This window comes from Odontesthes bonariensis, chromosome 21 (assembly GCF_027942865.1).
Source record: "Odontesthes bonariensis isolate fOdoBon6 chromosome 21, fOdoBon6.hap1, whole genome shotgun sequence".
NCBI classification, from domain to species: Eukaryota; Metazoa; Chordata; class Actinopteri; order Atheriniformes; family Atherinopsidae; genus Odontesthes; species Odontesthes bonariensis.
The window spans coordinates 9,363,903-9,389,517 of record NC_134526.1 but is presented as its reverse complement, the minus strand read 5'-3'; the positions used below and the strand labels follow the sequence as shown (position 1 = coordinate 9,389,517).

The following is a 25,615-nucleotide window of genomic DNA, read 5'->3' as shown; positions in this document are numbered from 1 at the left end:
ATCTTGTATGTTTCCAAAAATCGGGTCACTTGCAATTTTGACTTGCCTCTCCACAAAATTCACAATGTCAGGAAATGTGGCTCGATGATGGAACTTCTCCTGAATATCACAGGCCACACTCCTCCACCGATCCCGCAGCTTATAAGGCAGCTTTTTCATGATGATTTGCATATTTGTAGGCACGTTCAAGTCACTTGCAGTGGCTCCCATCGAGTTACAACATTCACGCAGCAGCAGACTGTAGGCCTGTAAAGCCTTGATGTCTTCAGCCTTAATGATTGGCCATAAAAGCACTTTATCCATGTAGGCGGCAGCCACTTTGAATGGGTCACCAAAATGCTCCAGAAGTAATGACTTTGCCTTGGTGTATCCATGGGAAGATGGCAGATATTGGCAGCTTCTGACCAAATCCTTGGGCTGACCTCTAGTATATTGCTCGAGGTAATACAGACGGTCCTTGTGACTCTGTTCTTCCTTCAATGTTGTGCTCAAATCCTCGTATGAAAGTTTGGTACTGCAGTGGATCTCCATCAAAAACCTGCAGATCTCGCTTAGGTAAGAGGAAAAGTGACTGTTGTTCAACCAATAAAGATGTTATTTGATTTTGCCTCTCCAAAACAGTGAGAAAACGCTGCTCCGAATTATTCTCCATTGCAGATGCAGCTGGGTCCAGCTGAAGGTGAGGACGTGATGGATGTAATGCACCTTCAGGTGATGCATGCAGACCAGCTCCAATCCTAGCAGTGGGCAGAGTGGGCAGAGCAGTCACAGCAGTGGGCAGAGCAGTCACAGCAGTCACAGCAGTGGGCAGAGCAGTGGGCAGAGTGGGCAGAGCAGTCACAGCAGTGGGCAGAGTGGGCAGAGCAGTCACAGCCGTGGGCAGAGTGGGCAGATCAGTCACAGCAGTGGGCAGAGTGGGCAGCTCCATTTTGTTGTGCGTCTTGGGCCTCACAGCAGCATAACTTGAGGGCAAAACAAGATCTTCAGCCCTCATGGTCGATGGCTGTGTGGTGAGCTCAGGCACAAACGCTGCAGCATCAACATTTAACTGCGTTCTCTTGCTTTCCTTCAAATAGGAGTTCATCCCATCCGACCTAGCAGACCTGCGTGACACACGAGACCCTTCTGAAGCTTTTAACACGCTCACCTTAGCCATGGAAGCTGCCAGCTCTATATCTAAATCCAGCTCCTCCTTCTTTCTTCTCAAGAGTTCCTGCTGCTCCTCCATCTTCCTCCTCAGTTGTTCCTGCTGTTCCTCCATAGCATGCTTCTCCCTCAGCAGCTTCTGACGAGCCATAAGAGCAGCTGTTTCAGCCTCAGCCCTCCACCTGGCTGACGATGTAGAGGACAAAGATTTGCTCACCCCTGTACTGCATTTCTTTGATCTCCCGGACACATTAGATACACTGTCACTTGGTCTAATGTCATCTTCAACTGTGTTATCCATATTTTCATTGTTATTTGAAACAGACCCCAAACATGGTGCAACAGCATCCTCTGCTAGTGCATCTGGGACATCTTGCATATCAAACAGCCATTTATTTGCTTCCTCCACAAACGCAGTCTTATGTTCTCCAACACTGTGAAACCATGTGTTTTGGTTTTCTTGTTCTTCCGGCGGGAGCATAGGAATCACAACACCATGAAGATGAGTTGCTTCTATGAACAAACTTGAAATATTTCCAAGATATGATTTTACCCTTTCAGCATTGTCAGCACTTTGCATTAGGCAATTAATTTCTTTTATTACACCTTTGATCTTTCTTACTTTAGCTTGGCGCTCTTCTTGGAGCTTTTCCAATTTAAGTTCAAAAGCCTTGGGTGTAAGTTTTGTTTGTCTCTTCTCACTCATTTCATTTCCAACACTTCACTCCATTTTTTTTTTTATAAATCACAAAATTAATCCAAAAAACACATCTCAAAAATAGCTGCTTTACTGACCACACAGCGCCTGTGTTTCCACGTGAAAAATGTACAATGCGTTGTCGTTCCCTCTAACTTTCCAGTGGAGCTAAGCTAACTCAACCCTAGTCTTCTGTGCATACTAGCAGTGGGTATTTATGTACCTAAATACCGATAGTCTCGAACCAGACTGACCGTCTGAACCAGAACTACGGCGGTACTCCCAAGCACAAAGCTTCACCCGCTTGACACACGAAAGAAAAACTGCAAAAGTCCCAAACAAATAAACCAGCACATCACCTTATGTGAATATACCGCTTAGCCTAGCAGGGAATACATTCATGCATTGACAACAAATCTAATCCAAAATGTTTACTGTAACTTTCAACGGAGGCGAGTATGGCGACAAAATGAGTGTAGTAGCAGCAGTATTGTGAATGAATGGGAGTCTAGCGCGCATTCACGTCTATGTTTGTAACTGGGAAGGCGATCTCAAACATTCAGCGTATCCCGACATTACACTTAAATCTGCGCTTAAACAAAAGTTTTTGTTGACAAAATATTGCGGCGTATAAACTTAAAAACCAATACAAACGCCGCGGCCGGCTAAGACATGGGGTTTTACTACTGAAGACGCGTCACGCAGAACTATTGCACACGATGGTGTTATTTATTGCTCCATCTCACGAGCTTGTACATAAAAGACAGACACTTACTTCCTTTTGATGCATTTCACAAGCCGTGCAAGGATGCCTCTGACAGTGCAGTTAATATTATGCTTACGTTTACGGTTACGGTTACGGTTAACAAAAAGTTTTTCCCCAAGCTCACCCAGCCGCCATGATCCAAGCTCATCCCCTCACAGCTGAGCTCACCTGCTCATTTAAAGGAAAAACACACCCAAAGTGCCACCCCCAGACACCGGCGACAGCCTCCTGCTGACGTCATGCATGTGCAAACAAAAAATAGAATAATACAAAATAAAACAACTCAAAATCAATGTATGGCTCCTACAATACAGCCTGGCCTTCTTATAGATAAAGTGTCAGGTTGTTGGTGAATTTTGGGTGGAAGAAACATCAAATACCTTGCAAAAAAATTTTTTTAAGCCTGAGTTAACGAAAGAAATATTATAACCTGAATATGTGAGAGGAGGTTTGGGTCTTGATGTGTTGAGCTTGCCTCATATTATTCATAGCTGAGCCTTCGAGGGATTTAGTACACATGGCAATTATAGCTTGCTGTTACAAATGGAAGGGAACCATTAATGCTGAACAACATATACAGGAGCAACATACGGTATGCTGCCAGTCAGTCCATAGCTTTTTCAGGGAAGTTTTTGCTTATTTCAGCAAGTCAGCACCAAACCCCATTATGCACATACAACGACAGGATGAGTATGTCGCAGAAGTGTCCAGCTGCAACACCGGCCTGCCTGACGTTCATGCCTCTGGAAACATTTGGAGCAGCTGAAATGCATATCAAGCAAGAATGGGAAAACATTTTGATTAAAAATCTACAGCAGTTGTTCCCCTCAGTTCTGAAACCTTTGCAGTGTTGTTGTAGGAAGGGATGGAGTAGACGTCCGGGTTTCACACACTTCTTCAAATTGATCTATTGAGTCAAATCCTAATTAATCACATGACATTCTAAGAGCGATAGTTGTACCATTTGAAATATTGGTTTGTACAATTTATAATTAAATGTCGGGTTTTAATGATTTGCACGTCATTCATCGTTCATTCTGATTTTATTCATATTTTATACAGAATCCCAGCTTTTGAGAAAATGTGGTTGTGGAAGGGGGCTGAGGTGCAGTATCATTAGAGTATATACATTCAGTGCACATTTACCCTTTCTCCTGCAAGGCTGTTATAGAGTTGTATAAAATGTGACAGAAGAGAGCTTTAGAGAGAAATTCAAAACCTGGCTTCTTTCTCCACACATTTCCCATTAACTCCATTCTTTCTTTTTTGTTGTAAGATGTCAAGCAGAATAAGAAAACTGTAAAGTTTTGGCTCTGCGACAGTAGCTGAGGAAACAGCTTCTACTTTGTTATTGAGCTTTATTTAGGAGGTTGGAAGTCTTTTTACGAATACTCCTACACTCCTTTGATTGTGTTTATTTTTGCTAAGATTTAAAGTCAACATTTAAGATTCCCTTTAGCAGACCAAACCTCTAATTACCACTCTTACCCATTCCTAAAGTCCTTGTTCTGATATCTTTCCCTCAGGTGGCCCGATGTCTCAAAAAGTTACATAGTTGAGTATATTTACCTTCAAAAACAAAGGATCCTTCCCCCCCGGTGCTCTCACTGTCCGTCAGTCCCAGACTTTCCCTCACTTTACTCCGGCGAGGGGGTATTAAAACCCCACCACCTCCCCTTCATCATCACCACCCCCAACCATGACCCAGTTTGCAGGGGATGAGGGCGTGAGTGAGGACCATTGTGAGTACCACTGGGAGGGAGGCAGGATGCTCTGGCTCTCTTCTTCGTCTCCCCTTCAGGAGAAGCTCACACTTGGTTAGGCACACACACTGAGGCTCTTGATAAGAGAACGGCCGCAGAGCGGTGTGTTTTGTTTTCAGTTTTTTTTTGTTGTCAGGATGCTGATGTTGATTTTAGGTCGGAGCTGATTGATGTCAGCTGAGGTTGCGACTATGTAAAGAACAGAGATGGGGGGCCTCATGTTGAGAGAGAAAGGACAGAGAACCTGGCACCTGGGAGAGGAGTAAAGTGAGTATGCTGCTTTATGACTTTAATTTGCTCCTTGTGTAATCTGTAGAAGTGATTACGTCCTTTCAGTCCCATGAAAGTGACTTCATGATATTTCCAAAGTAAGGCGGCAGTGCATTGACTTCCTGAGTCTGTTCACATCATTCTTCCCTTGCGATCGCTAATAAGGTAATTTGCACCTATTTTTTTCTCTGTATGAAACTGAATCTAAGGCACAGATGTGAACACACAGGCAGTTCCTGCCTCAGAGATTCTTCTCGTAACATATGGAACCGGTTTACGGTTGTGTTTCTTCCCTTCGGACACTATTAATGAGGAAATGAGGAAACTTTTTAGTCTCCCACGCATGCAGAGAGAGAGACTTGCTCATTTAAAACCTGCCTCGGTGAAAAAGAATTGCATTCATCTGTCTTGGGTACCTCACAGGCCCGGGTCCACGTTTGACCACCTTAAAAAAGCTTCTGTTTTAACCCTTGTATTTAAGATTTTTAAATGTGAATTCCTTTTTGTCTTTTTCAGAGTCAGAGGCCCAAACTGGGGTGCACTGTCTACTCAACTCTTAGGAATTTATACTTTATTTATGTATCATGGCTGCGTGCGTTGATCACTCCACGAGTAAATTTAATAGACGTGTTTTTGTGAGCGTATTTCTGTGTAAAAACAAGCACTATGAAGTCTGGTAGAGATTAGACTGTGAGATGGATTTGATTAACAGTTCTGATAACCTTCTGTTGTGAAATTAATGCAAAGTCACTCTTGGCATACGTGTTTTTAATCACTTCAGGAACTCCTTTGAACAAAGTCACTGCTCAGAAAGAAAAAGAGACAACCAGAAAATTTTGATAAGAATTCCATATTTAGCTATGCTGGATTTTTTTTTGATGATTTGAATATCTCTGCACGTCTAACAAAAGAGCTTATCCAGCCCCTTCAGAGTAGAAGAAGATACAGAATATAAGAAACCCCCATTGCTTTTTAATCCATCAGACAGTCCTCCACAGCGTTGTTATCTCTTCTTATAGTGTGAACTGATAAAAGAGGAGCTTGGGGACCTTTTTATATCATGAGTTTGACAGTTATATGTACGGTCTCTCAGCGTCAAAACAGTCATAATTTGTCCCACATATGATGATCCCAGAGCTTATAATGGGCAGATGTTTTGCCAGTGATTGTGCGAGCAGATTAGTTTGGTGTGTGCGGTCTGTAGAGGTAAAGGTAAGAGCTCAGGAGGGAATCAGTGAAGGCTGAGGATGCCACTGGCAGACTAAGGGAAGAGCACACTGTGGCAGTGACCTTCAAACAAGAAGGAACAGCTGGCTCGAACAAAAGACGCTTCAAGGTCTCAGTTAGTCCTCTTTTAACTCTCCGAGACTTTGATTGTGACTTTTACCCTGCTAAAGACAGACATTGGTGTTTCTGGTGAATTGTTAAATCCATTTTGGTGTTACAGAAACCTCTAAAACAACCGTGTTGCTCTCTTTGTCTTCAAAGATATGAAAAACCACTGATATTTTCACATCGGTTTTAAATGCTGACAGCGCATGGTACTTAACACAGTAGACTTCACAGTGCCTTTATTTCCATCTCATCTAAATGAATTATTAGCTGTATTGACCATCTCTTGGAAGAAAAATGTCTTTTCAAAGACAGGATATAAAACTGGAGCACTTAGCGAAGACAGCCGCAAACTTCTTTGCCACCTGTTTGGGAAGATTCATGTACGAAGATTTGTGTTTTTTATGCCAGAAGTGGAAAATATTACTTTTCTCTTTCTTTTGCCTTTTTGCCTTTGTTTTACTGATAGCTCCAAATATGTGGCTTTGGCAGAAACAAATATTTTGAATCAAATCAACCTTTTCACAGGGTTTCAGTTAATAAGTGGGAAGTTAATTTCGTGACAAAAGATAAACGACCTGCTCAGCTCTGTCAAGGTTGACCGTTCTTACTTTGATGTGTAGAATTACATTAATGTGTTTTTCTTGATTAGAAGTTGTTCAACTCAAACAACAATTATCACATATGGTGTTTGGTAATAAATACCTCCAATTACTCTGGATTCACTGTAAAAGGAGATTGAAAAAAAGGTCATCTCTTCCTCTCTTTAGTCCCCCACACGATTAATTCAATTTTTCAAAAGTTTAAATACATGGTTTATTCAGATTAAAAGACCACCTACTGAAATTGATGTAGAATTTGTTGTGCATAATTTCAGCTGCAACAAACTTGCAGTTTATCATTTTAGAGCAGGTTCACCAGGTTAAGGGACTGTTATTTCACTTTGTGGTTAACAGTTTTGATTTGGAAATGTTTTTATTTCTTTCTACACCCACACACACACACACACACACACACACACACATAGATATATAAGTATATATACATATGTATATGAAAATAAAAAAAAGATTAAAATAGATGTAAAGAATAAAAGATACTGAGGATAACGCCTGATCAAGCCAGTCAGTACAAGTTGGAAACCAAAGGAGGAAATAACAATCCAATAAAATTGTTAAGCGTAAATGAGGAGTGTTTCAAAGGCAGCAGTCCAACAGCAAATCAGCATGAGCACGAGCCAAATCAATCTCGGCTGGTCAGGGTGCTGACGGTGGTTTTTACTGTATCAGCTTCACGATCTTTACAGTCACTTTAGAAAAACTGAAAGAGATCTAATTGATCATTTGCATGATGATGAAGCAAAGTCAAGAATTGACTATCCTGAGTTTCTGTGGATGTTCATACTTTGTAGAGTAACAGACTGACGGATGCAGGCTTGTGAATTAGTAGAAATGTGTGGTTGTCTGAGAAGAACAGCTCAAAAGAACAAGGGGACAAATATCAGTATTTATCATCACACTCTCTATTTCTAAGTTTAGAGACCAGAAATAGAGTCATTTGAGCAGAGTAGAAAAATAGTATTAACAAGCAGTTAAACCTGTTTAATCAGTCTATAAATATACAAATTAGTATGCTTCACTTGATTAGAGTTCAACTCGGAGCTAATAAAACTATTAGCCTTACAACTGCCCTTGGCTTTGTGTGTGCCTGTGTGCACTTATATATGAATCTTCATATACCAGTTGAGCAAATACATTTTTTTACACAAACAGCTCATTGACAGAATTAAGAGAATTAGACACACAATTAGTCAGGCGATGTTATTGACTGGTGCCTTGACTGCTGCTGGAAAAGGTTGAATTATTCTAAACTTTCTACTGCAAGCTGCACTTTTAAAGAGAAGCAATGGTCCAAGAATTAAACTGGGCAGCATGAGACATCCCCTTATTAAAAGTAAATGAAAGTGCACATGTAAATCTGGCCTAATGGGTAACTTAAATGTTATGTTTGATGTTGTGCCAATTAATTAGAGTTTATGAGCTCACAAAGAAAAAACTGGGGTTACTGAACCGTGCACATTTGTACATTTATCTGTTGCAGCACAGAAGGCCTCTAGATGATGCATGCACAAACAGCACATGTTACAGTTACGCAATTCAATGCCACATACCTGCAGTTGCCCCGTGCTCAGGTTGGGTTTGTTCCATCATGGACTCATTCTCCTGGTGTTCCTCCACGCTCTCAAGGCCACGGCAGCTGGAAAGGCATGTCCTCACCATGAGTCACTGCAGTAAGTAAGGAGAACCTCAGCTAACCCCAGTTAAATGGTCGTTGTCATGCAGCTTGTGCACGCAGGGACATTGTGACTTTACTCCTCATACTTTTTCAAGCTTCTACACGTGTGAGTGTGTCTGCCCATCTGGGAGTCTGTCTTTGTACTACATCTGGCACACTCTCAGCAGGTCCTGAGGGATTAAAGCCAGTGACTGAGGGGATTCCCGGAGTGATGCTGATTGTAAATGGAGCATTATCTATTTGAGTCAGTGCACAAGGTCCCGATGTGCAGATTTCACCCCTCAGGAACAAATCTGTTGACCTTTGACCTTTTACAGTTAGGGCTATGAGTTCTTTGAGTTCAGACTAGTGTAGTTTGACCAAGTTTGATGTCCACTTCATCACTTTTTTCGGCTTGATGGTTATGTAGGAAGTGGTTAACTTGAGATAAAGTCTGATGCTTTTTGACGTTTCCTTCTGTGACATAATTTACACCAATTTGCTGTTCGTTCCTTATATCAAAGTAACAGACAGAACGCTTGCCGGCTTTGTCTGTCTGGTGCTGCTCAGGAGGCTGACTCACAGTTGTAACTTAATGCACAGAGTCGGCTTCTTACCCCTAACTGCCCCACTTGCTCCTGCAGACATAGATGGGATGAGAAGGCAAAATGCCAGGTTATATGTGGCTGAGGTAGCAGCAGTATTAAACCCAGGCAACTGAGAGGCAGGAAGGAGTGTTCCAGGTCCACGAACCATCTTAGAACCCAACAAGGCATCAGCAAATGAAACGTTGGAGTTACTCCATGACCCGTGAATTTGTAAAGGTTCATTTCTGAAAATACACAAAAACGTGGAAAAGTCAAGGTTGCATGCTTGCATGCAGATTGTATAAAACTATAGAATATTTGTTTAAATGTTAGTGATGATGCCACCACTATGTTTTTCAGGTATCATATAGGGTAAAGTATAGTAGCAGACTTTAGTATATATTTTAGGAATCAGTTTTTTACTTAAGGCTTTCATTTTAATGCAAGTTATTCCTTCTACACTACTGCATATCAGAGTGACATGATTGAATAATTTGATGTTTTGTGGCAAATGAATCACCTGAAATAGCTGAAAGAATCAGTTGAATAAATGAGCTGAATGATTGAAAATAGCATATGACTATGTTGATAATCATTTAGAGTTCTTATGATAACATTCAACTGATTAGTGGATAAATTTATAAGCAGATTCAAATAAATCATTAGTAGCTGAAAATTTATTTTACCATAATGAGTAATCATAATGAAATCTGAAAACAGTTTGTTTCTCCTGTTCTGGTCAATATGGCAGCACAGTTTTACTTTTAAAAAAGAGTTGAAAGGGCTTTTTTTATATATATATAACAGCCACAGGTGACATTTTATTTCTTTGATGAGTACTTTGACTTTTACATAAGTTGCATTTTCAATGCAGGACTTCTACGTGTGTCAGAGCTCTTGAGCAGAGTGGTTTTAATCATAGACTGTATTATTTTTATATTCACTCTTAAAAGTCAGTCAGAAGTGTGTTCAAGTGCATTATCAATCATGATCTCTAGTTGTTGACTCCAACACATCACTGGCTCTAATAGACTTCAGAAAGCATTTACTTCTCTCATCAAAGTCAATGAAACTGTCAGTAGCGACACTCACTCTTTATGATCAGTGTGCTGAAAATAATCACTAGATAATAGGATCCAAAAGATTATATTTTTTTGTCAAGTCAGGCTTTAAGCTTCACTCTTCAGCTCCACAAAAATTCCCCGGTGGCGATGGACAGTGGGTGACCATATAGTCTATGGATTTCATGCTTCTACCTATGTAAAGAATGTAAATAGTTCTTTCAATAATGGTAAAAGCAGTAGTAAACAGCAGTATATGACTAATCCCATATAGGACAAAAAATATGTGACTTTTAAAGGACCTGAAAAAAAACTAGATAAATTGATATAGCAAAAAAAGGATAAATAACTCAAATGTAATTAAATATAATCATAATGCTTTAAGTAGATAGGATAGAAATGAAAAGAAGAAAAAATACAGTAATTGTTTTGGTCCAGACATTAAACAGTTTATACTTTGTTGGTGCCTGTTTGTCTGTAAGTGAATCTGGATATTGTTACCTAAAGGACATCCATGCAGACCAGGAAGAGTTATGAAGTCGGGGAGTTGAGAAATGCTGTGATGTAAAGTGGGAAAGTCAGACAGCCTGACCATGGAGTGACACTTCTTTGAACCTTGCTAGTGGGGGTCTCTTGTTCTGCTCCGGCCATGTCCTGCTTACATGTCGGTCACCGCAGTCCGAGGTTGCTTTCCGAGAGGATTTTACTGCTTCCTCTGACCAGCAGATTGTGCTCGGTTTCAGCTGTTGCACGCTCACATGCTTGAGTGTACATGCTCACAAAGGATTCCTGACATCTCCTGTGTCTCTGGTATGTCCTTATATGGTCAGAGTGATCAATACTCGACACATGTTTTATCGCAAGCCCTCTTTGAAACATTCCCACCCTCTCTGCTCTTACTGGAGACACAAAGCAGAGGGCTGGGACCTCCTACTTCTCTGCTTCAGCTTGATTTCCCTTCTTATTGCAGCTCTAAGCTCGCAACCTGCTTGCTAAGGATATTGTCCCCGGAAGGCCTTTAAACCCTAACCTAAGCCAGTATTCATGGTTGAATTTTCCTCTCAGTCAAGCTAACAATAAGCCATGCATTATTGCTTCTTCACGAGGAAGAAAGTTCTGAGGAGGTGTCATATTCATCACCAAAGCTGCCCTGAGGGACTGTACTGTTTGGGTTCAGCTCCACTGCCTGAGCTAATGTGGGTCTGCTGTCTGAAATGCCGCTTCAATGGTTTGTGTCCGGCTACCTGCTGATTCTGCTGGTGTGGATGGAGTGCCTGGAGCCCAAATCTAACCTATATAGGCAACACGTCCCTCTTCTGAAAATGCACATTTACACATTAGAGCACAATACCATTTACCTCCCAACCAGAACAAACCAGTAAAGTTAACACAAGCCTGAAAACTGCACCTCACTCAGAAGAAGGCTCACTAAGAGGATTTATTTCCTCTAAAAGAAATGTGCGTATTTATTGATAGCAAATTCTCTATTTGGATTATTTTGCAGCTTTCTCAGTGCTGCATGATGGTATTTTTTAATACTGATATCCTCTTTCCAGCCTGTTTGGTCTTCTAATTCCCTAAAAATCCCCAACTTGACAGCAACCTTGCTGTGGCACTGAGCTGATTTTACTGTGAGTATTTGAGCTGCAAGGAGCAACAGAGCAATATGAGCAATGTGTACTGATTGAGCTCAAAGAGAAACATTCACTTTGATTAACATGATTATTATGTCAACCTCTTCAACATCTTCTCTGCTGAACTTGCAGAACCATTACTGTTTCCACCAGGACCAAAGTCTTGCCAAAAAAATGTGGACAAATTTTTCCATATAATGAAATGTTTCAGATATTCAAGTCGAAGCTTTAATTGTGAACTCATCCTCCATACCTTTTTCTCCATCTTTACTTTCTGCAGAGTCTGTGAGCAGGTGAGAGAGGGACACTGTCTGCCCCACTGTCCAGCGACACCATGAGCTGGAGCTTCCTCACGCGGCTGCTGGAGGAGATCCACAACCACTCCACCTTCGTGGGGAAGCTGTGGCTCACCGTGCTCATCGTCTTCCGCATTGTCCTAACTGCCGTTGGGGGAGAGTCCATCTACTACGACGAACAAAGCAAGTTTGTCTGCAACTCAGGCCAGCCAGGTTGCGAGAATGTCTGCTATGACGCTTTTGCTCCTTTGTCTCACGTCCGTTTCTGGGTCTTCCAAATCATCTTGGTGGCAATGCCCTCTCTCATGTACATGGGCTACGCTGTCAACAAGATTGCACGATTAGATGAAGCAAAAGGGGGAACTGGAGCTGCTGCAGTGAGAACTGGAGGAGGTGGCTACACACAAAGAAAACCCAGGAAAATCTGCTTTGGAGCACGACAGCACCGAGGCATTGAGGAGACCGAGGAGGACCAGGAGGATGATCCCATGATCTATGAGGTGCCAGAGATCGAGCCACCAAAAAGGCCACGAGATCCCCTGCAGCCTACACCAAGACCCAAGATCCGGCATGATGGGCGAAAGCGTATCCAGGATGAGGGGCTGATGCGGGTCTACGTTTTGCAGCTGGTGACTCGGACAATGCTAGAGGCATGCTTTCTTGCAGGCCAGTATTTGCTGTACGGCTTCCGTGTGACACCAGTGTTTGTGTGCTCGAGGATACCCTGTCCCCACAGTGTTGACTGCTTTGTCTCACGACCTACAGAGAAAACTATCTTCCTGCGTATCATGTATGGTGTTACTATCCTTTGCCTCACTCTCAATGTTTGGGAGATGCTTCATTTGGGCATTGGTTCCATCTATGACATTCTTCGCCGTCGACGCTCCCCACCTCAAGAAGACGAGTATCAACTGGGCTTGCTGGGCACCAACGGTGGTGGGGAGGGATCTGCTGGGGGAACAGGGCCTGAGGTAGGTTCTGAAGGGGGAGTGGGTGGAGATGGTACTGCAGATTACGTTGGATACCCCTTTTCATGGAACACCCCCTCGGCTCCACCTGGGTACAACATTGTGGTGAAGCCAGAACAGATGCCCTACACGGACCTTAGCAATGCTAAGATGGCATGCAAGCAGAACAGGGCTAACATTGCCCAAGAGGAACAGCAGCAATTTGGTAGCAATGAGGACAATTTCCCCACTGGAGGAGAAGCCCGTGTGGCTCTCAACAAAGACATGATCCAGCAAGCTCATGAGCAACTGGAAGCGGCCATCCAGGCCTACAGTCAGCAGCACCGGGCAGAGGAGCAGCTTGGAGATAACCAGGATGACAAACCCCAGAGTAACATCATCCAGGCCCAACCACAGCCTCAGCCTCAGCCTCAGAAAGAGCGCAAGCATAGAGTCAGGCACGGGAAAGGAGGCAGCAGTGGAGGAGGCAGCAGCAGCAACAGCAGCAGCAGCAAATCAGGAGAGGGCAAGCCCTCTGTATGGATTTAAACCCAGAAACAGTGACACGTACTGTAAGCATCTATATGTTACAGACTGGATGAGGAGCTGTTGCAATCTTTCTTGGATATTCAAGCACCACTGTGCCTTCAAGAATCCTGAAAGCTGGAGAAGATGTATGTTTGTGTAGAGGTGTGTGAAACATGGAAATGTGATGTTGCAGCTGACAGTTTGTTTTGTCTGGGCCATCACTGTCTACCTTGAAACATCAATCCCACACAAACTATGCTGGCTGCAGTTTATTGTTTACAGGTCTCGTTTTCCTCGAGTCCTTTAGCAGTTTATTGACCTTGTCTTGTCTTGTCTTCCTGTTGACCCTTTTGCAAGGATTTCATCTTTGAAAAAAAATACAGTGTCATAGTGGGCTGTCTTGAAAGTAGTTTGATCTCACAGATTAAGATGAGCTCATTTTCTGTCTGCGCCTCTGCAATTAATACATCGGGATCCTGACTCTCGGGAGAAAAAAAACACAATGACAGCTAAATGAAGTATCATTGCAATACAGGAGGCCAAGTCATCAATATGCCCTAGCGTGCTAAAGCAACTGACTTTGCACAGTTATGACAAAATAAAGGAACATCATTACATGCAATAACATGTATCAAAGGCAGCACCTGAAGCAGTGAGAACATCATCTTCCTGAAGGCTGTGTCCTGTCTGTCATGTGGGCTTTCTCTACCGTGTCATTTCACAATGTTATATGCTATAACTTTGCATTCAAATGTGTGTTTGTTTCCTGTGAATTTTTCTACGACAATGCCACACCAGCTCCTACTCAGGAACCGCTGAGTACGGCGGGTGGATCTTTAAATTCCTGAGAAACAAATTTTTTTCACAAGGTGCATAAGCAATCCAGTTTTTCTACCTTATTCTTCCACTTTTCAGCCCCTCTTCTCGGCTCTTTGTCGCTCTTGGACAAAATGACTCAGTGCTTCACTATTGTTCCATCTGCCTTGTAGTTGACTGCCCCCTGGTGGTATCTTTTATGGGGCTTCATTTAACCTGAAGTTGATGCCGATGCTACCTGCATCCAGCAACACCTTAAACAGCTGTGTTGTTCCTTTTCTATTGACAAGAATTATGTCACTCATGTCTTCCCAACACTACAAGTTAATTGTTAGATACACAAGGCTGTATTACCACCAAGTTGTAATGGAAAAAGTTCAAAGCCATTACTAGAATATAGTGAGACCAAACACTGTTTGTGTGATGCAAGCGTCATTGCCAAGATTTTACACGAGGCTGCTATGAAACCTGGTTGTTTGTAGCTTTGGAATACTGTGGCCATGCTACTCCTGCCATGGAACTACGCCTACGTGAGGTCAACCCTTTTGTAAAAGTCCCTTTTTTTGTATTACAGTTGTCGTATTGCTTTTTTGGAATGGGGATTGAAGATAAGAAACTCCGGAATGGAGTCAATTTTTATGTTTAAGCCAGTGTTTTATACAAAAACCTTTTTTTTTTTTTTTTGGTTAAATAAAGTAAAAGAAAACAGGATGTTTTAAAAGATGAATTATCTGTATGAATATTTATGGTTATTGTGATTTAAATTGCCTTCCAATTGTAAAAATGTGAAATATGACATAGTATATTTTTATAATGTGTCAGCTACAGTGACGAAAGAAAAAAAAGTCAGTCTTTTACTTGTGTGTTGCGGTATCAGTATTTAACATATGTAGCAACGTTCTGGGCTGAATTTTGATGAAAATGTTACTCCTTTTCCAATATTGTTCTGAAATATGCTGAACAGATGTGAGTGTGGAGACAGACTGGTTGGAGAAAGGTCATAAAGTGCCAAATTACTCAAACCATTCCAAGCTTTGCCCTAACGGAGCTTTTCAAATGGGCTGCAATGGCAGACTCCTGTCATTGAATAGTGTAGAAAAGAAAGCTTTTATTGTATTTGTACAAGACTATACATCGAGGTCTGGAGTTCTGCATCCGAAGCAAGTGCTCATTGCCAAACAAACAATAAAAAAACAACAGCCAATAAGATAGACCGCATAGTTATCCCCCCAATTGTATCATCATGGTAAATAAAAAAGTGGAACACATCTAAAAAAAAAAAAAAAATGTCACTTTCTGATTCAGTAAGTTTGATTTTAAAGAGTCGAGTCTTTTCAGCTGAATAAAACATCACCTGTGAAAATCTTAAGCTGCTCTGCCCTGTTGTAGAAAGACTCCACATGTTCGGAGTCCAGCCAGAAGCTGGAGAACAGATATAAATCATTAGAAATACTTCAGTCAGTTGTTCCAGAAACAGCAATTGACACTGACTCCACATACGCCCCTCTAATTCCAATAAGCCACAGGTGATTTACTGAGTTTCTCAGTCACTGTCAGTCTTTCTCCTTGAATGCCAATCAGCCCTCATTAAATTCTCCCTCAGCAAGCAGAGTTTCTCAACTATTTACTGCTGTCTGAAATAGACTAAATGGATTACGGGCAAGTGACGTTCAGCAGTAAGATCCAGATGGGGCCACGGGACGATGACTTTGCTTTAAAGGAGGGGATTTTTCAGAAAGTGTGACGTGGGGAGATGCCATCAGGGTACTCAAAGACCCCATCTGCTCAATTCTGCATGACTGGCAGCTTGGCCTCACTTCTTCAAAACTAGGCCAGGGTGTAAAGCTTCGACTGTGTTTTTTTTTTAATGTGAAAATAAAGAATTTGAGCCGTTATCCAGAAGAAATACCCTGTGGCGCTGTTATGCACTTGTCTTGCCCTGCTCTCCTTTCTTTGGTGATGGACTGAGAAAAAAAAGGAGGAGAATGTGTAAGAGGGAAAGTGTACTCACTGTTCAGAAATAGCTTTTATAGCTACTTCATCTTTTCTGAGATTTATGCTCCTCTGCTTTTTGTCTCTGTCCGATCAAAACCAAAATGTAAGAGGGGCTTTTAAGGGAGAAACTAAAGGAAACACAGTGCGAGCTGCAATGTCTGCTTAAAATGTCAGTGTTTGTTTTGAGCTTCATCACATTTTACACGATATTGTGTGTAAAGTGTCAAAGGGTTTTCCTTATCAGATGGAAAAATTCTAAATCATTAACAATTATCTAATTGTCCTGAAGGATTTATTTGCATTTCATGAAAAATAGAAAAAAGTGACTCCTTTTATTTGTAATGTTTTGTGTATCAGGACTCAATAAGACTAGTCGGGTATTCACTACATCTTGAAATGAAGTAAATACGACCTCAGATGAAAAACAACACATGACATTTGTCACATTATCCACTGAACAAAAGCTACGCCATTATGCAGAAGCAATGTGTGAAAAACTATGAAAAAATAAGAATTAGGCAGGTAAGTAGCAGCCTGCTGCTGCTAATCAAATGCATTTGATTAATTGATCATCAACAGCACCTCTATAAAAGCAGAGGTTTTGTCAGTTTGCTGGTCTGGCGCCTTCTGGTGTGTTTTAGCACAATGCTAAGGAGGAAAGACATGAAGAAATACATGGCTTGTTTGGAAGAGTTGCAGAAGAAAGCCTCTTCTTGCAGAAAAGAACATGGCAGCACAGCTTTGGTTTGCAAAGCTCATCAAAATAATGTCTGAAAATGAAAATAATCATGTTATTTTTAATGGCCAAGTCAAGACTTAACCAGACTAAAATACTGTAACAGGACCTTAACATGCATGAACAAATGCCCACAAACTTTAATAAAATCAAGCATTGTTACACAGGTATGAGAGATTAACAGCACGTGGAAAACAATTACTCCAAATTATTAGTGTTTAACAAACTGCTTCTACATTTTGACTTTAGTTGAATAAATGATGACACATTTAACATGTTGTGTTAAGGTTGAGCTACATTGTTTTTTTATGCCTTGATAAGTGAAATCTTAGGCAGGAAACAGGGGATGCTTTCCTTTTCCTTTATGACAGTTTATGCTGGTTTCTTACATTGTTGTGATCATTAATATTATAGCTGTGGGGATACTGAAAGCTGATCACTAAAAGAGGCAAATCCCCTTTATTATTAAGCATATTTGGCCCATACACTTCATTGCGTTCGATTCTTCAAGGATTTTCTACTTCTACACTTATAATAAAAAGAACACACACCATGGGAAACTAAAACAAATCCTTGTCCCTCGCTAACTCAGAATGAGGAATTTGTGAGAAATATATTCATCAAATTTATATAGGTGTGAGTACAGCAGGATTAGTCATAGTTGAAAGCAGAATTTGGTAAGCTTGAGAAGAAGATGACCTTGGCTTGAAAATTTGAACAAAGAAAACCTGCTGGTCCCTCCCTTTTTGCTGTGCTTGGCTCTGTCTCCAAAGGCGTACCCTGCAGAGTGAGCTATCATGCATGTGAAGACAACTGTAGAACTACAGGAGGGTCAGTGATTGGCACCAGTTAAAGACTCCCTTTGGCTCTTATTGGTTGTTTTCAAGCAGGCCAAAACATTGTTGAAAACTGCATCAAAGGCACTTGGAGGAGCCGAGGAGCCTTATTTTGCTGATTGTCTGTTTTGTGTTCTCAACAAATTGATTCACAGACTACTCCTTTTGTGATTTATCTCTGTGCTGTATATTAACACAGTGAGATAAATAGGTTTGTTTTGGATCAATTCATCGGGGATATCACAATGTCCATCTTCAGTGTTCAGAAGAAAGACTGTAACAAGGCCGTGTTGTTCCCCTACATGTTTCAATCATGTTGGATATGACAATGAAATCAGTTGCATTACCAGTACAAATTGATGATGATTCATACATGTATCTGTGTATTTGTGTGTTTTTCTATGCATTTTGTAAAATGCACATTTCTTTGAGTGCCATTCAAGTATCATCTGGAATAGATTTTTTTCATATTCTGTTTTCAAACAGTTGATTCGCATGTGAAAAGGGGCCTATTTTCCTACAAAAAAAAATCTAATAAAATCCAACATGCGTGCCAAATAAAGTGTTTGCATCTTTTGTTTAGGGTCCGGTGCAGGAAGAAATAATAACTGGAAATGAAGGCCTTTCTGCTCGCTAAACAGTCTGTGTTGTCCTCTTCTTGTAATCAGCTGGTATGTTTGAGTTTGATCGCTTGAGAGCAGAACCTCTGTGCAGTCCCATCAGGGGAATTACAGTTGTACAAGCGGATGTTGTGTCACTCGCAGGAACATTGCCAAAGACAGAAGAGATGCCACTTCACTTTCTGTCAGACCTATCTTGTTTCTCACTTTGGTGGCAGATGACCTTCAGCTTATAGATACTGTAGAACACGTGAGTCTGCGAGGCTTTAAACTACATGAATGCATTATGAGGTCAGTGTAGTAACTGACTTTATAAAATTAACTGCCTTTCACAAAACAATCTCTATTCAAAAACTCTCAGAAATGTTCTGAAAGCATTCAGAATAATATGAACATGTGCTTTCACTCTTTTTTTGACCACTTCGCTTTGCGTGTATCCTCATCAGTTAGTTCACAACCAAGCTGCCCGGAGAACATACGAAATGGAAAGGATGCCGTTGACTCGTGGTAACTAAAAATGAAAAACAGGAGGGAAATGTTGGAAAACTGTATATAGATTTTCATTTTGAGTAAACAACATTTTATAGACAGACATGAAGTGTGTGAACTTTGCTTAGTGTGATACAAAGTAATTAAAGGGAACTGTGAGAAACAGGGTGCTCTGGTCTTCCCATGTAGGAGAATGTGCAACAACTGAACACGTGAGGAACTCGATGTCCCAGTGAAACCTTTGTTGCATCTTGCTCACAAGATTGTTTTACGTATGCTGATTGTAACTAAGCTGTGTAATAAAAAGAACTACACAGGGAAAGTCGGATGGAGTCGTTTGAGCGTCCGGCTCCCCTTGCAAGTAAAAATACAATCTTGTGCACTGTGTGTTTTGTTGATCACTGGGGTTGTCTTGAGTGAACTGTGTTCCAGCTGGGTTAACTTTAAGACCCAACAGTGCTTTTGTGAAATTAAAAGAAACACTCCATGGAGAAATTTGCCAGTGGAAACAAGTTGAGTGCTGCAGCTGTGTGTACAAAGAGGTCACAGGCGCTGTGAGAGGAATCCCAAGAGCAGTGCCTGACATGGCAACTTGTGGCAGTGGGCTATATTCCTTAAAAAGAAACAAACATTGATCCAGTGAATAAATCTATTCATGAGGATACACCAACCTAATGCAGATGGCATTTTAGAGGCATTGTACACAGGCCAGCATTCTGCGGAGGAATAAGAAAAAGCTGACCTTGTGCTTTCTGATGACTTTTTACAGACTGTGTGAATGCATCCTCCAGATGTTTGGCTGTCCCAAAATTTTCGGGGTAGTCTGCAGTGAGACAAGCAGGAGAAATGAAAGGCAACGTGCAGTAAGCCACTCACATTCTATCTCTAAGGAATATGACCAAATATTAGATCTGATCATGACTTGATTACACCACAGAAAAATATCGGAAAAGTTTCTTATACCAGCATATAATGTAAATTGAGTTGTGTGAGGTGTAAGAAAAATGTCTGATAATCAAGAGAAAAACAGAATCCTTCGTAAAACTATGCAGGTAAAGCAATGCATCATGTGGTGCTCCAGCTGCGAAAAAACGTTTGAGAGCAAATTCTGCAAGTTAAGACAGTTTGCTGGCAGGTTTTTAAAGCCTTAGAAACACTAAATCAAGCAAACTGAAAACGCTGTGAAAAAGCTTTTTCTGCCTGGTCAGAAAAGTGAATTCCACTGCAACAGACAAAAAAAAACTTTTAGTCAGTTAAGATCTATTAACCTTAGCTTCATTTCCCCCTTTACTCACAGAAAAACAGAATTACAAATATTCACGTGATCCTGTTTGCTCACAAAGAGATTGTGATGTTTTTCTGTGACAAAAAAAAAAGCAATAATATTTTCAGCAGGTACTTTTTATTCTGAACAACAATGATTTCTTTTTTTGGAGCAGTTATAAATATGTTTTGGACAAAAATGTCAAAGAAAAGAATTAACACCTGACACTGTTATGGACCAGCAGGTAAGTGTGTTCTGCAAAGGCCCCAGCAAGCTGCGTCAGGAAGAAGCAGCATTGTTAGCTGGACGTTAAGCAACCATTTTTTTATAATGTTTTCCAATGTTGTAGCAGGATGAGTCTCATCCCTGCTCCCAAAATGGGTCATAATATACCACCTGGGACACGCTATAAAAAGGAATGGAGCCCATCTCGACTTCCTTTGCTCTAGGGTTCCTTGACCACCCACTTCCGGGGCGTGTTGCTCCCGGCTTCCTGTGTTTCGGTGGCAGGTAATGTGGCAGGGCTGCCGCGGTTAGACAGGCGGCTTATTTTACACTGATTTCACATGATTTTGTGTGACTGTAGCTGTGTGTCGCGGGTCTTATGCCGGCGCATTTGGATTACAAGCCATCCTCCTAATTGGTCCGTTCGGGACCAATTCGCCTCACCTCCAACAGGTGCTACACGCTGCTCATTGGTATGTCTGCGTTACAGTCTGATGGGTACAGCGCCACCTATCGTACCGGGGTATGAAATGCTTTGTGCCTATGATTCGATTCATTCACCGCCATATATCCAAGGATAATTACCCTTGCTCAAATAAGGAGCATGACCCAACTATAGCTATAATCGAATTAATCTCATCATGTAGACCCACTGTGATTATTATTGCTCATGCATGTTCTGCTTGTATTAATTCGGCTCATCATTTTTGATAGGCCCTGAATAAAAGAGGTGATCTGTGTAGAATCTACACAGATCAGCTCTTTTATAGATCAACACTGCTGCTTTGCTTGGATCCTGTTCTGCTGTTCTAGGGTCTGTTCTGTTCTTGTATCCTGCTCTGTTTAGATCTTGTGCTGCTTTACTTGTGTGGCAGGAAATGCCCATGAGTTTCCGGCTTGTTGAGATTATTGGCCAATCAGGTCTCACCATCCTGGTTATAAACGCTAGATGGTGATTCATGTTTTACGATTGAACTCGGGTGTTGAGTGCCATCCGCCCACGTACTGTTGAAACTCTGATAGATCGTCTCCCTCTGTGACCTCCCGTGTGTCTGGAACGTTCCCAGTAAGTTTGATTCTTACCTGTCATCAGTCTCTGTTGGATGTATATTAAGCAGGTGGTTTTGCCTCAGGTAGATGCGCTCATTTCCAAAGGTGGATAAGCCTCACGCTGCTGCTTGCTTGGATCACCTGCCTGATTGGTATGTAACATCCGCATCCCAGAACGTCCAATTACTGCAATCGTTTAGTAATACGTTTTATTTATGCCCAGAATTCTAGACTGGCTCCAAATCCGGAGTAATTGGGACATACCACCGCTTGCCTGAAGAATCTTCCTCACACACCAGAGTAAGTCATGGAGTTCCCCAGGGTTCTGTGCTTGGACCGATTCTTTTCACTTTATACATGCTTCCATTAGGTAACATTATTAGGCAGCATGGCATAAATTTCCATTGCTATGCTGATGATACTCAGCTGTACTTATCTATAAAACTAGATGAACCCAATAGGTTGGTCAGACTACAAGCATGTTGTAACAGTCACAGTGCCGTGTGGATTAAGAGTTTTTCAAACTTTGACAAAACCAACATTCCTGTGGGGGATGTTTACGTATGTGGATATAAACCAGATCTTCATTTTCTTTCCACAAAGGAAAAAGAGACAGAAACTGCCTAATTTACAACACCCTTAAGAGCTTTTGGGGAGTCGAACTCACTCTTGGAAAAGTGGGAGACTTACTATCTTATCTAGACCATAACTCGAAAGTTGACACTTTAACACCCCTTTTCACCAGGAATCCGACCAGATGGCTACTCATGAACTAAGAAGACTCACTTTTAGTCAAATCTTAAACTATATTAAATGTGTTTGATAACCGTGTACAATTTCTTTCAGGTTTCCAGCTTGATCACAAGACGCATATAGAGACAATTTGTACGATTCTGGCTTAAATATTGACAAAGAACTGATTTTGGTGGAAAATGCCCAACCTGCCTGATGGAACCACATTGCCCCCTAGTGGTCTGCAGTGTTGATTAGTTGAACATATAAAGGACTCAGTAAAATGGACAATATATGCAGCTAGTGACTTCTAACGATGTCCCTTCGGTATCTATTTGGTATTTGTTTAGTGTCCCCATTGTTAACACAGAAATTAGCATTGTGTAATTCAATATTCATATGTCACGATTTCATAGATATTCATCTGAATTTTGAAAGTCATAATTGTCTTTATCATGTGTGTTATTTTGATGTCTTTATATTACAAGTCTATGTTATATCTTTAATCTGCATATCTTAACAAGATGTGGTGTTTTCAGAATCACCGAGACAAATGTTCTATGAGATGGGAGTAATGGAGAAACACGGAGTTCTTTGTCTAAATCCAGAAATCCCCCTAGCACAGATCACCTTACAGAGACATGCACACAGTTCAAGCATGTCATTGGCTGAAAAAGTAGTGTAAGCCCCGCCTCCGAGAGTCAAAACCCGGAACCGCGGAAAACACACTCTCTCTTGCTTTCTTGCCCTCTGGTGCTCGTGTTTGCTGGCTCGCTTCAGGCGTCTGCCCTCTTGTGCTCTGGCTCTTGTTCCAGAAGGGTTCCAACCCAGAGTTTCAGAAGTAGATTTGAGCAGAAAACAGCTGCTCATAGACTTTTAGAAATGGTTTAAGCAGAAGAGAAGAGCTCGCCGGAGTTTGGGAGTTTTCCCATAATCTCAGGAGAGAGCGGAAGGACGTGTGGATAACGATGCAGCGGACGACCGGAGGAGACCCTCCAGAACCCAGTGAGACCCCGGAGACGAGAAAGAAAGATCCGAACAAAGAAACAGATTGAAATACTCTGAAGATGCACGTTTTACGTGTTTGTGTTCGTCCCTCGCCATCCACGTCCTTCTACGTCGCACGTCCCAACCTCCGCTGTTTCACGCCATCATCACCTTTTTCCTACCAAGAAAGCCAACTCCAAGCAACCTTTTATTAATCTTCTGTGAACTTAAGTTCACTTCATCAGAGAAAGCAGCAACGGACCAACTCTGACACAACGATGGATTTGATCATCCCACAGTAAAGCCCTCGACCTCATCGTCCCCGTTTCCCGGTGAAAGAAGCAACTGAGAAGTCCGCTAAAGTCAGCCACCACAGCCAGGAAGGCCCAGAGAGCGGAAGAGAAATCCCCTCGGACCCGCGTGGCCGCTACCATTGGTCCGAACCGACTGAACAGAACTTCAGCACAGTAAGACCGACCCGTTTTCACCTTAAAGTGGGTTTGATGGATGTCTCGAGGCTTTCACAGAATGATAAATTAATCCGAAATGTCAGTACAGTATTTAGATTCAAATAGTCAGCCAACCCAAACTATTTGAATAAATCCAGTATTTTCCCATTCCCCATATTTTATTTTATATTCACTAAGTGTTTTATATAATCACCCATATTCAATGCATCTCCTGTTTGTTTAAAGGTTCATGTCTAAGATCATATCATTGTAATAAACAGCTCATATATCTATATATATGTTATAATCACAGATTGTGTCGTATGCTTTCTTTACGTAATGTCTGTCCAACCAAACGAGAACTTCACGAAAGTAGCGAGATATGAGACTGAATATTAATTGAATATTAATTTAACACCAGGATCGTTAGATTTCGAACAGTTTTCCGACCTGACTGTGACTTAAAATTAAGTCAAAACCTAGGTTGGTGGTGCCCCTAAATTCGAGGTAAGGTTTATTTGAGACTGTAAGAACATCTCATAAATCCTTATATTTAATAGGTATATAAATACCCGGTAACGCTACAATGTCTTAAAGACATAAAGACCTGGATGACTCAGAACTGTCTGCTGCTAAATTCAGACAAAACTGAAGTCGTTATCTTTGGACCTGAGCGTTTCAGGGAGAAATTGTCTAGCTATATAGTTACCCTAGATGGTATTTCCTTGGCTTCTAGTTCTACAGTGAGGAACCTTGGAGTTATTTTTGACCAGAACTTATCATTTGACTCGCATATAAAACAGGTTTCTAGGACTGCCTTCTTTCACCTTCGTAATATTGTTAAAATCAGGAACATCTTGTCTCAGAGTGATGCAGAAAAACTAATTCATGCATTTGTTACTTCAAGATTGGACTACTGTAATTCTTTATTATTGGGCTGTCCCACACATTCTCTGAAAAGCCTTCAGTTGATCCAAAATGCTGCAGCCAGAGTTTTGACGAGAACTAACAGGAGAGATCATATTTCTCCAGTTTTAGCTTCTCTTCATTGGCTCCCTGTTAAATTCAGAATAGAATTTAAGATTCTTCTCCTTACATATAAAGCTCTTAATGACCGAGCTCCATCATAACTTAAAGATCTCATTGTAAGATATTTTCCTAACAGAGCACTTCGTTCCCAAACTGCAGGTTTACTTGAGGTTCCCAGAGTTTCTAAAAGTAGAATGGGAGGCAGAGCCTTCAGTTATCAGGCCCCTCTATTGTGGAATAAGCTGCCAGTAAATGTCCGGGAAGCAGACACCCTTTCCACTTTTAAGACCAGGCTTAAAACTTTCCTTTTTGATAAAGCTTATAGTTAGGGATGGCTCAGGTGATCCTGAAACATCCCATAGTTAAGCTGCTATAGGCCTAGACTGCTGGGGGGCCTCATCTGACACACCTTTCCTCACTTTACTCTCTTTATGTATATGTGATATTATTGTGGTCATTAACTCGTGTTTCCCTGTTCCAACAGATATCCTTTGAATGGTGTTACAGTGCCGCCGCCGCGGCAGCCCCCTCCCCCCCTTTCTGTCTTCTCAAACCCCAGCTGGTCGAGGCGGATGGCCACCCTTCCTGAGTCTGGTTCTGCCAGAGGTTTCTTCCTGTTAAAAGGGAGTCGTTTCTCTCCACAGTCGCCTCAGGCACGCTCAGGCCGGGAGATTGGACCGAAAAACAAAAAGTTTTCAGTGCAATCTGTTGGTTTTCTTAGCTAGGAAATTGTTTTTGAATTGGCTTTATATGAACGAATTGGATTATTTTATGAATTATGATTATTATTAATTAATTGAATTCCAATTGGCTTGAATTGGACTTACTATCTAAGTGCCTTGAGATGACATTTGTTGTATTTGGCGCTATATAAATAAAAATGAATTGAATTGAATTGAATTGACTGCCGCTGTGGCTTAAACTGCAGGAACGCTGCTGCTTTGCCTATAAGTTTCCTTTCTGTGACCTGGATTTTACGCAGCCACTGGTTGCGCGGCGCATATGGTGCCGGATCGATTCGTATCATTGTTTGATAACGGAGGACGCCGCTGATGTTTGATTGCGTCATCGTTTATTTTACGTCTT

At 41.4% G+C, this 25,615-nt stretch overlaps 1 protein-coding gene across 1 annotated transcript in view; it reads left to right on the top strand.

Annotated features, from left to right (window-relative positions):
- gjc1 (gap junction protein gamma 1) overlaps nucleotides 1–14,820 on the top strand; it is a 56,471-nt gene extending 41,651 nt beyond the window's left edge. Inside the window, exon 2 of the mRNA XM_075454281.1 lies at nucleotides 11,811–14,820. Coding sequence (XP_075310396.1) covers nucleotides 11,865–13,322 — 1,458 coding nt within the window. The 5' untranslated portion in view covers nucleotides 11,811–11,864 and the 3' untranslated portion in view covers nucleotides 13,323–14,820. The remainder of the gene's footprint in view (nucleotides 1–11,810) is intronic.
- Nucleotides 14,821–25,615: the final 10,795 nt, after the last annotated feature.